The sequence below is a fragment of the Pteropus medius genome, unplaced genomic scaffold (genome assembly GCF_902729225.1).
Source record: "Pteropus medius unplaced genomic scaffold, Ma_sr-lr_union100, whole genome shotgun sequence".
Taxonomy (NCBI): domain Eukaryota; kingdom Metazoa; phylum Chordata; class Mammalia; order Chiroptera; family Pteropodidae; genus Pteropus; species Pteropus medius.
The window spans coordinates 7,164,767-7,183,892 of NW_024340849.1; the positions used below are offsets into that span (position 1 = coordinate 7,164,767).

The 19,126-nt window shown below is 31.8% G+C and overlaps 1 protein-coding gene across 3 annotated transcripts in view; it reads left to right on the top strand.

The window, feature by feature from the left end:
• The window catches only part of CDH19 (cadherin 19), a 159,212-nt gene that overhangs the window by 112,283 nt on the left and 27,803 nt on the right, over positions 1 to 19,126 (top strand). For 2 of the 3 annotated variants that reach the window (XM_039839943.1, XM_039839959.1), the window contains 3 exons: positions 5,443 to 5,746; positions 8,382 to 8,676; positions 18,087 to 18,206. In XM_039839943.1, coding sequence (XP_039695877.1) covers positions 5,552 to 5,746; positions 8,382 to 8,676; positions 18,087 to 18,206 — 610 coding nt within the window. In that variant the 5' untranslated portion in view covers positions 5,443 to 5,551. The remainder of the gene's footprint in view (positions 1 to 5,442; positions 5,747 to 8,381; positions 8,677 to 18,086; positions 18,207 to 19,126) is intronic. The other variant, XM_039839950.1, reaches the window with a different exon arrangement.

Here is a 19,126-nt window from a genome sequence, read left to right on the forward strand (position 1 = left end):
GCAAATCTTCGGTCCAGAGGTATATGAAGATTTAGTCTTGAAATAATCAGGCGAAATCATGTTTTGGTGGCTTGTAGAAAAGGGAAAGAGATACCGGATTTTTAAAAACGAGATCTTGCCAATGTGTCTTTCATCAACTGCAATCCGTCTCTTCTCATTCTAGCATATTTTTCACGCTCAGGCTCAATCTTGTTAATGCTTAGCACTGCCTTCCTCACTGCTCACAAATAGCGTTCACACTAGCCAGCCAGGACTGGAAGGGCACTTGTTGCTCCAGACCCTAGGACAGCATGCAAATAGTGAATGGAGAAGGCTGTCATGCCAGAGAGGGCTCCAAACAGTAACTCCACCTTTAGACTGTTTTATCTGTAGCACACAGCTTTTATTCCTGACAGTAAAAATGCACCATATGTTAATAAGAGCTCGTAAATGGAACAGATATATTCTCGATCTTGGCCCAGGGTTATTTACAACTTTGGTCCAGAAATAATGTTTTCTTCTCACTTATATACGTTATGCAAGCTATATCCACTCACATTTCTTTCCACATTACCTATTAGCGGTTCTGAGAAAGCCATTTAAAAGTCTTTATGGATAATGTTACTCTATGAGGCTGCCAAGTTTCCTTTGATTTTTAAGAGATCACAAATAGGATTCTGTGTCTATATTTATCCCATCCGCATTTCCCTAGCTTCAACTTTTATCTTTCCCCACACAACCACCAAATCCATCATTCTGACTTTTTTTTTTTTTTTTTCCACCTCATGAATCTTTAGAATAGAGCTGGGGTGGTGGTGGAAGGTGTCCTAAAAGGAGATAAAGGAAAACACTTTATTATGTATAGTTTCAAGACTGATCTAAACATTAAAATACAATTTACAGGTCTTTATTCAATTGAAATAAAAGGAACTATCAGTGCCAGATGTCATGTGTGTTGTTACATACTTATACATTTTCTTTCTTCTGTTCAGTAAAGCACCATGTATATTGTATGCTCTTAGGATTAGGTTTCCAGTCCTGTCTTTACAGTAATTAATTATTTGGGCATTTCACTTAAAATTTCTTATTATAAATTCTTTCATTTGTGAATTTAATACATTAGATGAAATACTCTTTTTAAAACTAAAGTGATATGATTCTGCTTGGACATAATATGTTGATGCTTATGAAAATACTGTTACTCAGATATTAATGTAATTATGTAATGTGTTAATATCAGTGTCATTTTATATTATACATGATATATTTTGAAATATACTGTACTTTCCATTTTATTTAATACATATTTACAACTATGCCTACATACTGGCGATGAGATTAAATCTAAACACACTAACATGAAATAGTATTAGCATGCTTTTTTCCCCCATATTTAAATAATATACAGGTTTTTACTCTCATGATTAGAAAATATAACCAGAATTGTAAATGTAGGACAAAGATATCACTGCTTGTTTCTCTAGAATACTAATTTTAGAATACTAATTGATAGCATTTTTCCTTATTAGCCTGGACTCAGACCTGAGTAGTCCTTAGTCAGACACTGCTGACAGCTGCCAACACTCTTCAATCACAAGTGGACCATTATTTGAAATCTCTTCTCTCACCCTGAAATATAAGACCATTATAGAAAATTTAGAATGTAGAATAATATAAACAAAGCCACAGTATTTCATCATTCAGACATACTTACTGTTACCATTTTATTCTTGTATTTTTATATAAAAAACTTCATTTAGAATTATAAAATGGTATTTGAACTTCTAATTTTAAACTTGATTGTGAAATATTTTCAATCAGTCAACTTGAAAAATATAGCATATGGTAGAAAAACCATCCAGATTTAATGAGTATTATTTGACAGATACACTTTAGATTATTTTAAAGGGAGAAAAATGTGACAGATATTTCCAAACTTCCATATTTAAACCATTTTCTTTCCCATCACAGTAATTATCATGATAAAATTTTGTATGTCACTTTTCTTTCCCTAGACTTATTCTATAAAATCTATTTATGACAATAGTCTCATAGGGCATCATCTTATAATTTGGAAATACTTCTATAATTGATATCATATAGTACCCTAATTTGAACTTACTTTTTTTATGTAGTTTTTCCAATTAAACTGGTTTACATTTGCCTCTCAGTGAACAAATTTGAAAATTTCTTCATGTATAAAGGAATAAAAAAAAATAGATGTTAGTTTATATAGTAAACATGTTTATACTTCTGTGAGGCCATCATCTCAATCAAGATAATGAACATAGCCATCATAAAAATAAAAATAATAAATAAAAATAATTACATATACGATTAAAAAGAATGAACATAACCATTGTCTCTAAAAGTTCCTTCGTGACCCTGGTAATCCTTTCTTTCTCTTCCTTCCTCATTTCCATTCTCTCTCAACCACTCATTGGCTTCTGTAACTGCAATAAGTGTAAATTTTCTGGAATTATATATAAATGGAAACATATAATATGAATTCTTTTTTGTCAGGCTTCTTTCAGCATAATTATTTTGTTATTGTGTGCATCGATAGTTCATTTCGATGTGCATCAGTCACTTGTCACAGCAGTCTACTTGATTTACTGTTATATCACTTTTTAAGAAGTTGACTACCAGATATTTTTATTTTCACATCTCATTATTTGTATCATTATCATCTTGAATTTTACTTCTACATATGTTCTATATCTGATAACATTGTTATTAGTGCATAAATGGTGAATTTAAAAAATATATTAATAAAACACAAAAATAGCCTTTCAAATTTACTTATATATTTAATCTTTTCATCTTGTTTTATAACTTATGTAGATTCACATAACATTTATTACGAAGATTTCTCCTTAATATCTTTATAGTACAGTTACACTGTTAGTTTTCCTACTTTGCTTTGAAGGATATACACTTGTAGGTTAAAAGTTTTTCTTTCAGAACTTTATGTCATCCTATTGCCTTCAGTCTTACATTATTTCTAATGAACATTTATTGGATAGTCTTATTATTTCCTTTCCTCTGATGAGATCTTAATATTTTGTTTATATTTGTTTTTAGTAATTTCACAATAACGTGCTTAGATTTTTGTTTATGTTTGTGTTTTTTTGAGAGTCTTTTCGGGTGTGATTTTCTTCTGCAAATCTGAAAAACTACTGGCCCTTAGTATAACTTTTTAACCCAATCTCTCTCTTCTTTAATTTTTGGGACTCCAATTATACATTTATTTTACCACTTGAGATTGTCCCACATTTACTGAAATTCTCTTTATTTTTAAAATTATTTTTGCTGCAGTATTTTATCTCTGTACTTTAATTGGAGTAATTTATTTTAAACAATCCTTAAAGCCAATATATTTTCTTCTGTGGCATTCGATCTTTTGACAAAACCATACTGTTGTTTTGTTTTTAATTTCGGGTATTATATTTTCAATTGTGGGAGTTTTATTCTATTATTTTTGAGTTTCTCTTTCTTTGTTGCGTTTTACCATGTGGTCACTGGAATAGTCAATTTAGTCAATGATCATCAGTAACTGGTAAACTTTTAAAAGAAAGGGTGACTAGGAAATGCATAATACATGATCCACTGACAATATATGAATCTACTAATGAGTCTTAGAAACAAAAACAACTTCAACACTAAAAACAAAATGTGAAAAACTAGGTATTTTATGCATCCAGATATCATACAATAGGAAGTAGAGAACATCAACTGTGAGAATTTTCAAAAAGTATTTAAAATTGCATCTAAGCAAGACTCTACTAATTAATAGGAAATAAAGAAACATATTAAATTACACCATGGGATACAGTTAGCAACACATAATGCAGGAAACTCTATAGGATAAATAACCTTGTTTGTCCAATACATGAACAAAAGGAAAAATTAAGTTTAGAGTGATGAAACCTATGGACCAAATGAGACTTAAGGAATGTGTTAACAACCTGCATCATTTAGATATAGTAGAATCCTGAATCAAAGATGTTTGAATATTTTTAAATTGAACATTAGTTAGATATTTGATTACACTGGAGATTTATTCTTGATTTTTAATATTCTATTTTTATTTTTAGAAAGATACATACACACAGATATGTAATATTTGTGCCCAAGTAGGTGTGTGTGTGTGTATGTCTGTTATTGAATGGTTAAAGTGATATGACATGTGAAAATTGTTTTAATATCAGAAATTGGGTATATACATGGATGAAACAAGATTGTCCAAGCTGTGATAGTTTTGAAGTTGAGTAATGGAATATAGATGTTTCTTATACTATTTTCTCTATTTCTAGATGTGTGTAAATATCATAATAGAAATTTAGCAAGAATGTTATTTGCCTAACATTATAAATGTACTTGTCACTGTTAGTGATAGTTTCCCAAATTTATGCAATATATTTTTTATCAAGGAAACTGCACTTGTTCCAAATGATTTTGTTATTCACTAGGTATCAAAAATGCATATTTAACAATTTCTAAACAGACATATTTGAATTTCAGATATTCAACATATGTATGACATTTGTCTTTAATTTTCACCTCAGCTGAATTTCTCCATGCCCGTCATTAAGTATACTTGCAACAAAGGATGCATCTGCTGGAAAGAAGTGTGAGGGATCGTACAACCCCATTTCTGACAGCGTGTGCTTTAACACTCTTGCTATTGGGGGTCGAAGGCCTAAAACATCTCTCAGGGGACATTCAAAATATGTGAGGATTCGAAACAAGATCATAGAGAAAACTCCTAACAGAAATAGGGACATTATGGCTTTCCTTTTGTTTATGGAGTTAAACTCCGTTGTAGATCTGACAAAATTGTTTTTCTTAGTGATTCTTGAACAAACAAATCCAGTTTGGTTATATAGAGGGTGCTAGGTAGATGTGGAAAAATACAAAGCTGTTCAATGAAATATAAGGGTGAGAATTGCCAGTCATTTAAGAGAGAGATGAATTGTCATTTTGTTTATTTAATACTACATAAAACAATAGTTTAGAAAATTGTATGATAAAATATATTTCTATTAAAAACGAAATGAAATATCACATTTTCCCCTCCTGGCCTGAATGTTGCTTTAATGGGATAGTTTTGTTGTTATTGTTGTTGTTGTTGTTTTACTGAGATAAAATGGGAGAAGTAAGTAGATTAAAAAAAAAGTATTTCAGTGTCAGCTATCAGTCAGGGATATCGTCAAAGTAGCTTTCAACCTTCAGACAGATTTGACTACAGATTAAAATGGACAGCGCCTGGGCAGAAATTTGTCAGTATTTCATTCAAATTATTGCAAAGCTACAAAATACAATTAACTAGCTTAACTGAAAGATAAATGTATATTTTTGTTTCATTTGTATAGATGCAAAAGTTGCATCATTTCTTTAGCAGCTACGTGAGAAAATGTTATTTTTAAAATGTCAAATTTTGTTTTGTTTCTCGTTCTTTAGGAATATGAAAGACACTTAAGAGTTTGAATAGATTATAAAGGAACCTACGGTTTCTGTTTGCAGCACACCCGTTCCTCTGAAGAGTATCAGCCGGAATCAAAAGAGAAGAATGAATGGTTCCTTATTGCTACCTTTCATGCTGGGGATTCCTCTCCTATGGCCTTGCTTCACAGCGACGGAAAACCCTAAAACAGAGGAAGTTAAGCACCCAGCGGGGTCTCATTTGAGAGTGAAGCGTGGCTGGGTGTGGAACCAGTTTTTTGTACCAGAGGAAATGAATAAAAGTAGTCATCACATTGGCCAGGTACTGATTTTCTGAGAATGTTGCAGGAAATAATGTTGTGTACATCTAAATGAACGAGTTGAGGAAGTTGTGGTATTTGACGAATTCTACATTTCCTCAGGAAAACCATTAGAAAGCTTCAGATACCAGCAAAATTAATTGTTTCAGATTCACAGGCACCTGAAATAGCCACAAAAACTTGAGGAGGAGGAACAGCTCTTGTTTTCAAATTTCACTTTAGTCCCCCATATGAAAATGCTGCCCTCATTACAGACATCTGGAAATTTGACAGTGTTATTTTTGGTAATGGATCAAAGCAATAACGTAACTAACGGTAGTTAGCCTCATTTTCTATTATGCTAAATAGGTGTTGATTTACCCCTCATTAATTTTTAATGAAGCAGATTAATACCAAATCATTTTACAGTTAAGCAGCTTCAAGAACCTACATACTTCATTTGATTAGTGAAGTTGAAGTATAAAGAATAATTATTTTCACTTTTTTATAAGAATATATTTTAAGAAAATTTCCTTAATGAGAAAGACTATTTCCTATTTACGTTTTTGGTTTTTATTATTATTTGATTTTCTTTAAACGGAGGTAATTATAATAGCATGTCCTTTTCTTTAAAGCTTTCTCTAGACGAATGAACTGAACTAAGTTTCACTGTTAATTAACTGACACTAATATTTAATTGGGCCCAAAGGGTGAAGCACTCAAAATTCATTACTTCTTTTTCTAGCCCTTTCGGGAGGGCTGCAGTGTTAGCCTGATGTCCTGATGCCATAGGCATGCGTCTATCCTATCATCCAAATGGATATGAGTACATTCAACTGAAGGCTTAGAGGAGGATCTCAGGCAAACATTTCAAAAGTGTGTGTGTGTGCGTGCGCATGCGTGTGTGTGTACATGTGTGTATGTGCATGTGTGTGTGGGTGCCTGCTGTAATAGTTTTCATCCCTTTTCATATCCTAAGATGACGGCAGGTGAATCACGAGCAGAATGCCATAAACGAAGTCCATAGTTAAGTATCTGCTACGTAACTGAGTCTCTCTAGCCACATGGACAGTGGACTTCACAGAGTACCGTATGCTCTTCCATCACTGGATTGGGTGAAAGTCTAACGTGGGCTGGTGAATTCTAGTGAATAAGGCTCTGCAGGGAAGCACATCAGTGCAATCAGTACAGGGACTATCATCCTGGCTAACTCACATTTTCTAGTTTTGTTTTACTGCTCACTACACAAATCTCCTGTTTCTTCCATTCACATAGCTTTGCCTATTTTTTCATTCTGTAAAAATATTTCCGAAAATACTTGACCAGATATTTTCCCTCTAAACAACCTCATTAGGCTCAAATAACATAGAGATAACTGTTTTAAAAGAGAGTAATGATGAATGTTTAGGTGCTTATATTTAAATAGCCGGTAAAATTAAAGAGTTTTAACAGATGTGTCCAAGATAAATTTCTTCTTGACTTATTTGTTAAAAGAGGTTGAGTTTGTTGATCAGAATTAAGTAAAAATTTAAAGTCATATTGATTTGCCAAATTAATAATAACTGCTTAATTAAGAGAATAGTTTTGAATAGAAATAGAGGAAATTTTATAATACTAGAATCCATGAAATTGAAATGTGTATAACTTATATATTTTGAGTCATTAAGAAGCAGATATTCAAAAAATACGTTTTTTGCTTTTTTTAACTTAAATCTGGGTCCTTAAAAAGATCAAGCTCACTGATTTCTAAAAATTACACTGTGAATGCACTTGAAATACACATATTCATTACTAAATTTGACTTATCTTCATTCTGTTACTGAGACAAATTTTAAAACATCGAAATGCTATTTGAAAACCACGAGCCATACTTTGTTTTCATTTGATATGTTTATTTAAGAGGATATTTGTTTTCCTTAATTTCTTATCATTAGTTCATAGAGACTCTTTATTTTAAGAGTAATGAAGGATTAGCAAATTAAAAGAGCTATAGCTCTTATCATCGTTTTTATTATTAGTCTCAGTTTATTTCTTTTATTGCATAGAAGTGATATTCAACACATTATTAAAATTAGCTAATTGAGATATTCTCCCCATTCACAAAAAGCAATTTATTAACTAGTCCAGAATAACACATTTTACCTTGAACTATCAGAAAAGTTATGAATTTAAGATTGTATTTTTTGGTTAACTTTGTAAATTTTTGGAGAAGCCCTTACTTTGAAGAAGGATGTAATTGTAAGTGATAAATCAAGGATACTGTGGAACTTATGGCATGCTCCCTCTCTTTATGTAACAATAACTTAAACATGGAAAAAAACATATAACCAATGTTATTTTTATCATAATAACCCTTGTTTTTATATATATAAAATTCAAAATTACATCAACACTATGAATGATGAACAGATTTACTTTGCTTTTAAAAAATAAAAATGAGAGCACAAGAAGAAAAGGTATATTTGAGAATTGAATAGAATATACCTGGTATAGATTTTAATCTTAAAGTTATTATTATACTGTATTTAATATAACATAGGAATTATATGAAATTATTAACTTGGGGAATAAGGAACAGACATGAAAATAAAGTCATCGAAATTGACTTGTCCATTTTGACATGTTTGGAAACTAAATCATCCCTCTTTGCATCTTCAGCTGAGATCTGATATAGACAAAGGAAACAACTCTTTCCAGTACAAGCTTTTGGGAGCTGGAGCCGGAAGTGTTTTTGTCATTGATGAAAGAACAGGTGACATATATGCCGTACAGAAGCTCGATAGAGAGGAACAGTCCCTCTATACTCTAAGAGCCCAGGTAATAGACACCGCTACTGGAAAGGCTGTGGAACCTGAGTCCGAGTTTGTCATCAGGGTTTCGGATGTCAATGACAATGAACCAAAATTCCTGGATGAACCTTATGAGGCCGTTGTACCAGAGATGTCACCAGAAGGTATTGCATATTAACTTACATTAAACATATATGAACAATGAGAACAGATTTCAGATTTTGAGCATAACAAGTGAATTATTTAAAGTTCTATATTTGTACTTCCTTCTACAAACATGTTAAGTAAATTATTTGAAAAATTAAACTATTATTATGATTTTGTCAATGATAGTATATATTAACATATTATTTGTCTCATTAAAATATAATCTGTCTTCAAAGCAATAGAGAAAAGGATAAACATGTTAATTTGAGTGATCTATAAAATTTTTTAGCTTGTTCACTTACTAGTTTCTTCAATATAAGAATTTATTTTTGAAGGCAAAGTATACTTTTCTATTCTAAAAAACACATAAGATACCTATGTAAAAATAGAAAAACCAGTTTATAAGACAAAACTACTCTATGCATCAAAATCATGGAACATGAAGATAAAACAAAATAAATTGGTTAAATATCTCTATTTAGCCATATACATTTTAAAGTTTTTTTTTTTTTCAAACCCAGTGCTACTTTTATAAGTATTTTAAATATAATACATGTAGAAGAGAATACTTTCCATAAGATAAGAATTGACAGCCTTGGGAATCAGAAGTGTCTTCCCAGGAGAGAAAAAATTACAGTACGTCTATGCAAAATTTGTCCACGCACTCACTGAGTCAGAAAATTTTGATAACACAATATATAGCAAAATTTAATTAATAAAATTTACTTATGTGTGCTAAATGTGATTTGATAACTATCATTTAAAATTTTGCCTTCTGCTTAAAAACTATTTTACCAAAACTTGTGATTCATTAGCATGTGAATCTAAAAATGCATATTCCATTTTGTATTTTCCCGATTCTTTGTTTTTAACATTCTAGATAGCGGTTTAAAGACCTCTTTCTACATATGTTCAGAACATAGGTTTTTACAGCATAAACAATTTAGCTGTGTAATATATATTAAAACCAATTATTATTAGACTTAAATGACACTTTAATATTGTTCTATGTGGCTAGGCAATGAACCATTTCTTCTTCCCCTTCTCTCCTCTTCCTCATCCTGTTTCTTCAGCAAGCGTATATTATGGATCTAACATATTCTAGGAACTTTTCTTTGAAACTAGAGATTCAGTCGTAAAGGTTATATATGAGGTAATTACTAGAATGGAATTTATGTTTTAGTTATAACACAAAAACTATAAATAACTATATTAATAAATAAGGTAATATTTGATACCGTAAGTCACGAAAGTATCAAGGATGGTAAAGTATGATAATGATTAATTGACTCGGGGAAGTGGGAACATTTTAGGAGGTGATATTTGAAGGGAATGATACAAAGAGGCCTGTCATGCCATGTTCTGGAAACATACTCCCCTCGCAGGGGATGAGGGTTGCATTATGAATGTGGGAGTTATTGGCACGTAATAAGCATGTGGACATGGCAATGGATGAAATTCCCTCAGTGGAGAATGAGGGTAGAGAAAGGACAAGCATGCACGGTGACCAGACTGTTAAAGCAAATTAGCATGAATGGGGTAGACCAGTGATGTAGGAAGCAGAGAGGGGCACAGAAGAGAGATTGCACAAGATCTTCCAACTGTGTGGAATGCTGCGTGAGGTGGCATCGAGTTAAAACTGAGCAGTGACTTTTGGTTTAGCAAGCCTAGGGTCCCCAGTGATTTCGATAAGAGCAATTTGGTTGAATCTAACTGCAGCATATTGGAGATTATCCTATTGTATGAATGGAAGGAGAAGAGGAGGTGACAATTGATTTAGCCAGGTTTAAAAGATGTTATGCTACGTGGAGAAAATAGAGATGCAGGGTACTAAGTAGAGGGAGATGAAAGTAAAAGGGACTTTTTTTAATCATTATTTAATCATTTATTAAGATGGGGAATTTAATCGTGCAGTTATATACTGTAGGAAATGACCCAAACGTGCATTTTTGAAGCAAAATAAGAGAGCTATAACTGCTGGAAAGCTGTTCCTAAGAGAAAGAGCCATTGAGTCCAGGGCAGTAGTAGAGGGGACATGTTCAGTAGGATAGCACATTAGTTGACAATAAACCAGTTAATAAGTGGTTGTTTCCATTTGATCAGTGATTTATGAGTCAAAGGCAGTAACTGAAAGCAGAGGGCTGGGATTTTAACTGGAGCAGAGGAGGGTACAAAACAACCATTGTGCAAAATTGGAGAATGAACCCACAAGGAGACTGTAGTGTGTATAATATAGCATTTGTATCATGGCAGCAAGTATAGCATGACACCAACTGTGATTAATTTGGTAAAGATCCCAAAACATTGGTCTGTAACATATTTGGCTACCACCGATGTCTTTATGCTTTGCCATTAGAGGTAGCTGTACATATTAACCTAGTCAATCTGTATAATTTAATACATCCTGTGGAAGCGCCTCAGAGATCAGGCTTTGTATGGACTCATATTAAAATCAATGAGTACTTTTTATACCTGTCAGTGAGAGGAAGGGGTCAACAGAATGATGGTCAACTGCTTACAAATGTTCACTAATATGGAAATCATGGAATATCCCTATCACTCCCCATTTTGTAGATGGTTTCTCTCTGAAACATTCTTATAGTTATTAACTTCGCTTTGAAGAAACCAATTAATATTATATATGATTTTCTCTGTTCCCCTCAATCTCAATATTTAATTAATAAATAATGTGGATTCTTTCGCCTGAATATATCTTTAATTATTCATCTTCTTTCTACATCCATTGCCATTTAATAGGTTCTTGAGTGTTAATCTTGCTTCTGAATTCCCTAGCCACTTATTTTATCTTTTAAAAGGCAACCAGTGCATTTTATTCTCTGTTGTCTTCCTTAAATATATTTGTATTGTATTGGAGTCCACTACCAATTACATTTGAACCTGCACTTTGAACTTAGAATTTGGTAGACCACTGAAAGGAGTCGACATTTAATGATAAATCCAAGACAGAGAAATCCAAGAAAACTACAAACTACTTGTTGTTTATTTAACAAATAATATTTATTTACAAGTAATGGGCTTTTACTGAGGACGTTTATATTTGAAGTGCAGTTACTTTCAAGCCAGAACTATCAAGTGGAATTGAGATAAACATTATGTTTTCCCATTTGTCAGTCTGGATTTGCTAAGTTATTATCTTTCTTCTATAAGTTATTATCTTTCTTCTATCTAGCAGGCCAGGAATCACACAGTATCTGAGGTTTGGAATGATTAAGTAAACAAATGAGTGTGCGGATGGATAAAAACACTACAAAAGTGATTAGATTGGTTTGGGAAATCAAGAGAAAATATTGATGGAGACACCATAGGTGTGGGTTGAGACCCATAGTGACCCAAAGTGCTGCAGGCAGTCACTAAAGAGTATTTCCTAATTCTGAAATTTTTCAGTGTACAATTTCTAGAAACATACCTAAATTTCTAGAAACATAAAACCTACCAAGACTGAATCACGAAGAAATAGAATATCTGAGCAGACAGATGACTACTAATAAGGAGATTGCATCAGTAATTAAAAAAAAAACTTCACAACAAACCAAAGTCCAGAACCAGATGGCTTCACTGGTGAATTCTACCAACCATTTAAAGAAGAATCAATACCAATACTTTTTAAATTTTTCCAAATATCTGAAGAGGTTGGAACACTCAAATTCATGCTATGAAGGCAGTATTACCTGACAGCAAACCAAATAAAGTCATCACAAGAAAACTACAGGTTATTATCCATAATGAATATAGATGCAAAAATTCTAAACAAAATTCTAGCAACACTAGTTCAACAGCACAGTAAAAGGATCATACATCATGATCAAGTGAGATTTACACCTGAGCTGCAAGAATGTTTCAACATAAACAAATCAAACATGATACACCACTTAAATAGAATACAAAAAAATACAAAAAAAGATCATCTGATTCTCTCAACAGATACAGAAAAAAAAATATTTGACAAAATTCAGCATTCTTTCATGAAAGCTCTTAGCAAATCAGATATATAAGTATCAAAGTTGAACATAATAAAGGCCATATATGACAAACCCACAGCCAACATCATACTCATCTGTGAAATGCTAAAAGCTTTTTCTCAATCAGAATGACAAGGATGCCCACTTTAACAACTTTTAGTCAATGTGGTACTGGAAGTCCTAGCCAGAGCAATACTCTGAGCCAAGAATACTCGATAGAGAAGATAATTTTTTTTTCAATTAATGGTATTGAGAGAATTGGATATTCACGAATAAAATTGGACCCCTATCTTGCACTACTCACAGAAATTAACCTGAAATGAATTAAAGACTAAAAATAGGACCTGAAATTGTAAAAATACTGGAAGAAAACATAAGGAAAAATCTCCTTGACATTGGTGTCGGCAGTGATTATTTAGGCATGACCGAAAAATGGAATTAACGAAAACAAAAGTAAATAAGTTAGGCTACATCAAACTGAAAAATCTTCTGCACAGCAAAAGAAACAATTGACAAAATGAAGAGTCAACTTACAAAATGAGAGAAAATATTTCCAAAGCATCTATCAGTTAAGGAGCTAATAACCAAACTGTAGAAGGATCTTATACAACTCAATAACCAAATCAACAAACAAAATAAAAATAAATAATTAAAAATGGTAAGAAGACCTGCCTGAATAAGCATTTTTCCAAGGAAGACAACAGATAAAAATGGCCAACAGATACATGAAAAGATGCTAGGGATGTAATATATGATATACTTTTAATAGTACTGTATTATATACCTGGAAGTTGATGAGAGTAAATTCTAACCATTCTTACCAAAAAATAAATAAATAAAAATGCAATTACGTGTGATGTTGGAGCTGTTAACTAACATTATTGTGATTATTATTTCCCAGAATATACATGTATCAATCATCATGTTGTGTACCTTGAACTTACATACCATTACATGCCAATGATTAAAATAAAGGTGGAAAAAAAAGAAAATTCACTTTAAACATATTTATCATCAGTATGGAACAAATATGTCATATGTCAAATATGTAGAGCCATTATAAAAAAGAGATTAAATTCAATTTATATAAAATACATACAGATTTAGATTATTTCAGTTTTTTACTTTATAAATTGTAACAAATATTAACATATAGCAGAGATTTCCCAGAAAAATTAAAATCTTTCTTAAAATATATCAAATATGAAAATTAGATTCTATGAAACATTCTTTTGCACACATGAAAGCGATGAAGGTTGTTATGGATTACACTTCGTACCTTCTTTGAATATATTATTGTTTACTTTCTTAAACACGGTTTGATTTATTTGACTTAAATTCTCATATTATTAAAAGAGGTGTCAAAACTATAACCCAAGAATAATAAGGATGACCTAATTTTCAGGTGGTTGTGGACAAAAAACCACAAATATTTGAAAAATACTTCAGACATTTCAGGTGACGAATGGGACAGTCAATACCTGTGAATGAATAATAATCCTTATACTAATAAAATAAGTTATCAGTGTGAAGGAATAAGCAGATATACTGACTGATTAAACCATTATTTCCATCATGAATTTGATTTCTGAAAATTATATTTTTACTAGATTATCTAATATCTTAAATCTGTTTTTGTTGTTACCAAAATCACAGATTTTGACTGTAGGTCAAAATAATGTCATTTAATTTGTGCTGTTTTTGAATTTGACCATTATATAACTCAACATCCTCTCAATAAATTCATTTCAGATTAATCAAAGTTTACTTGTACTAAAATGACCTGTAAAAATAGCATTCTTATTAGACAATTTTATCTTAATTCTAAGAAGAGCCTGTTAATATTTTTACTACTTAATTTAAAACAAAAAAAATTACATACCATTTTTTTTCTTGATGATTTCCTTTGCTATTGGGAAAAGGAAGAGGAAGGGGTAGATAAGGGTAAACTGGGTCAAATATATTGTGACAGAGGAGATTTGACTTTTGGTGGTGTGCATGCAACACAATATAGATGGATAATTGAATTGTACACTTGAAACCTATATAATTTTATTAACCAAAGTCACCTCAATAAGTTTTAAAAAAAAATAAAATAAAAATGAAAATAAACTACATACTAAATTAAATGAATCATTTTGAAATCTAGAGTTCAAATGTTGGCATTCAAGCACTATATTAAACTATAGCATGCTGTTTAGTTAGTATTCTATAACAAATGTAAACTTTACATGCAAAATGTTCTTGCCACAGGTTGCTGACTTCTCTTTTGCTTATGTGATATCGAAATTGGTCTGCATATCAAAATTTATCATTTACATTTTTATGTTTGGACACTTCTCATAATCACTGGAAGATAAAGCATTCTGTGTGAAACATGAGACAACATTATCTAATATAATTTTGTTACTAATATTAAACAACATTTGGGTGAGAATTAGCAGTCCTCTGTAATACTCTCATTAATATTAAAATCTCTATAAATCAACATCGACAGAGTTACCTTATTTTTTCATTAGGTTTTACTTTTAGTGGGTGAATAGTTCTAATCTGTTGTGAACTCAAATTGATGCTGTCAACAATGCTTTCAATCTTCAAAATTTTATGTAGTTTTATAAGTTTTAGCGCTTATTAACATTACCACAGAAAGCATAATTTATATGAATTTCTCAGACATAATATATACTTTCCCTTATATTAATATGACATTTCATTATAATTTTCTATCTGTGTCATAATAAATGAAAAAGCGTATCAACAAATGCAGATTCTGAGGCACTAAACTATGATTTTTCTCTTGAGCACCTGGTACAAATTTATGTCTTGTGTCATCTACATAAAAATATGTTATTGCATTATGGTGTCTGTGGTAAAATACATAAAGTCAAATATCATCTTAAATTTAATTTCATAAAGGCCTTTAGCAAAAGATAGTTTTAAAGTCTCAGAAGCTGGCTAAAAATACAAAACCGATTTTAAATTTGCAGTTATGAAAAAGTCTCTCGAGGGCAATATAGGCAAATGACATTAGCTATCAATGTACTAATAGGACCTATGATTTAAGAGAATCTTTAGACAACAAGTGCAGTTGTTTGCACTTACAAATAATATGGCCGTCTTTGACCAAGCTACAGTGACTTAGCTCAGAGATGCATGCTGACATGCAAACCCGTCAATCCCCAAGAGAAGGCTTTTCCCACTCTCTGGTTTGCCTTCCTTGCTAACTCAATTTCAAGGATCTAGCTAATTTAAATATTTAAAAGTTGCCATCGGTTACCCAATTCTAATTACAGGATAGCATCTTAAGATGGAATAGTAAGGATAAAGGGTGAGGCAATTCTATATACACGTAATTGGGGTACTGCTGCTTCCCTTTACGTGTAACCCTGGGTGTTATCTTGCATTATCACAGTTGTTCTAACATAAAGTGATCCCATCTCCAGTTTTACCCAGGACAGCCCTAATTAATCCTATTTTATTTCTGGCATCTTGTTCTGGAAGCTTTTGTCCCTTATTTTGTTATTTTTAATATTATTAGTAGGTGCATTACAAAAAGCAGACTGAGCTTAGAGGACATCTACTTTATACTTGCAGCTTCTTCCATGGGGTGTAAGAAATAGCATGTTAGATAGTCTAAAGTTTTAATGCTAAGAATTTTTTTTTTGGTCAACAGCTAACCATACAATTTTGACTATCGTTTCTGAAGCTAAATACAGGTAGTCTAGTTCTGGAAACTAGGGATGGGAACCCCTTATGGGAAGAAATGAAATGGAGACGAAATGAGGAATTGTAGGGGGAGTGAGTGAGTGTGTGCACACAAGAGTAGTTAAAAGACTGTCTTGCCTGATACAAACTGATAGAATTGATGGTAATTGGAATAACTCTTCACAATTGCTACAGAAATATATTAATTAATTAATTAAGATATAATCGACATATCACACTGTGTAAGTTTAAGGTGTGACATGTATTGATTTGATACATTTATTTACTATGATTACCTCCATAGCATTAACTAGCATCTCTATCGGGTCCCATAATTATCATTTCTTTTCTGTGATGGGACTTTTCAGATCTAGTCTCTTAGCAACTTTGAAGTTTATAATACGATGTATTTAACTAAAATCGCCATGTCATGCATTAGCTCTCCAGAACTTCTTCATCTTCTTATTGTAAGTTTGTACCCTTGATCAATATCTCCTCAATTCTCCCACCTCCAGCCCCAGCCCTTGGTAACCAGGAATCTGCCCTCTGTTTCAATAAGTTTAGCTTCTTTAGATTCCACATGTTATTATACAGTATACATACATATTTATATATATATATATATTTTTTTTTTTGTATTGAACATATCTGACTTAGCATAATGCTGTTAAGGTCCATCTATGTCATCACAAATGATTGGAAATGTATTTTAAAACACCTAAAACTAATGTGTCTACATTTTGAATGGTGGCATTTCGAGTGGTTGTACAGTATAAAACAGGTGTTAAATAACTAACATAAAAATAATAAGACAAAATAGCACATACATACAGTTAAGGGTCATGGTACAATTTCAACATTTTTATTACTGAAGAATCACATGTCTCTCTATTTTAGTGTCTCGGTTTATAAAATTTGATTGTAATGAAAAACTTATGATGCTAGTAGTAAAGAAAATCCCATAGGCTACTTGATTTTGTGCCACTCATGGTGCCATTCTTACTGAAACAGAATGTCATGTTTCAATAAATGCAGACTTTCTACAAGACCTGTAATGCTACATTCCATAAAGATAATTTAAAAGCTTAATACTTTAAGAAATATGTTTAATTTGAGCATTAACTTTTAATGTGTAAGTACATATTTTTCATATTTTTATTAATTCTTGCCGAATTTTAATGAGAATGCTTACCTTATCAATATCTAGTAGATTTTGCTTTGCACTTAAAAAAATTCTTTGAACAGTGGGTATTTCATAGAAGAGAATTAAACAGGCAAAATATTTATGCCTATCCTCAAATTGATACTATTTCAAGCTCATTTAAATAATCTTTATTACTATTGTATCAACATTCTGCAATTTGGGGTGGGTACAGATCAGAATGTGAATTTTGAAGAAAAGTGTTTCCAATTAATTTTTGATTCCTCAGCTAATAACACACCTTTGAAACTACACACTGTAATGGATCGTTTAATAGGTTACATTTAATTATATCATAGACCTACATGTTTAAAATTCTAAATTGTCTATGAGAATTAGAGCTATTTTGTGTGAGGTTATATTCTCTTGTCTATACAGAGAGATATTATGTAGTTAGTTTTATAATTCAGAATGAGATGGACTGGTCTTCCATTGTATATCATCATCTTACTTGGTAAAGAAAGAATGCTTTACAGAACTGAATTCATCATTCAGTAGGACCACACTCTTAATTTCTTGTAACTATATCTTTTGTCTTCAGGAACATTAGTCATCCAGGTGACAGCAAGTGATGCTGATGATCCTTCAAGTGGCAATAACGCTCGTCTCCTGTACAGCTTACTACAAGGCCAACCATATTTCTCCATTGAACCAACAACAGGTATTTCTGAATGAAACAAAGTGCAATTCAACATGATTCTAAGTAGGCAAACGAAAGAACAAAAATTCTCAGCTTACAAGTATGTTGTGCAGCAGACCTGGTGTTATATAAATAAATAAATGGGTTTTAATTTTAAACATTTAATTCTTTTTAGTCTTTTAGATGATTTTTCTAAGGTTGAAAGATTGACTTTTACACACCCATACCACAAATGGTTTGTGTATGAGGTACAAAAAATATGTAACGGTTCTTGCAAATCAATTGGAAAGAGACAACCCAATTAAAAATATAAGGAGAAAAGACATTTCTAAGCAACTGAGTGAAAGTTGACATATGAAAAGCCTGCAGAAATGTTAAAAATGCTCACCTCATTAATCATCATGGAGATGCTAACTAAAAGACGCACCTGCAAGAAGACGCATCTGCAAATCCAGGCAGAATCACTGAGATAGAACATGGATTTAGGGCTCACTGTAGGCATTAGGAAGAGGACTTCACCTTCAAAACATGTAGTTCTGTACTTTTTAGATAAAGAAAAAATTGATCTTTCTAAACTGACTTCCCCAATTTCCATTAGTCAATTGAATACTTTATAAAATAAATAAGATAAACATTTTTTCTCTTCTTTTCAATATGTCAATTGGATGCCTAAGAATTATATGACACTAATTCATTTTACAAATACTGATTGCCATGTTCAAAATGAAGATGGAACCCATATAAATCTTGCCTTTAAGAGCCCGTAGACTCTAAAAATGGAAAAAGAAAACCTACCTAAGTACATAACCAACCATCAAGAATGTGGCAAGTTTCAAAAGAAGGAAACTTCTATGCCTGTTAATCAGGCAAATTATTATTTCCATCTTGGTGATGTGAAAAGCTTAAAAGAATTAGAGCATTTTGTTGGACCTTTAAACAAT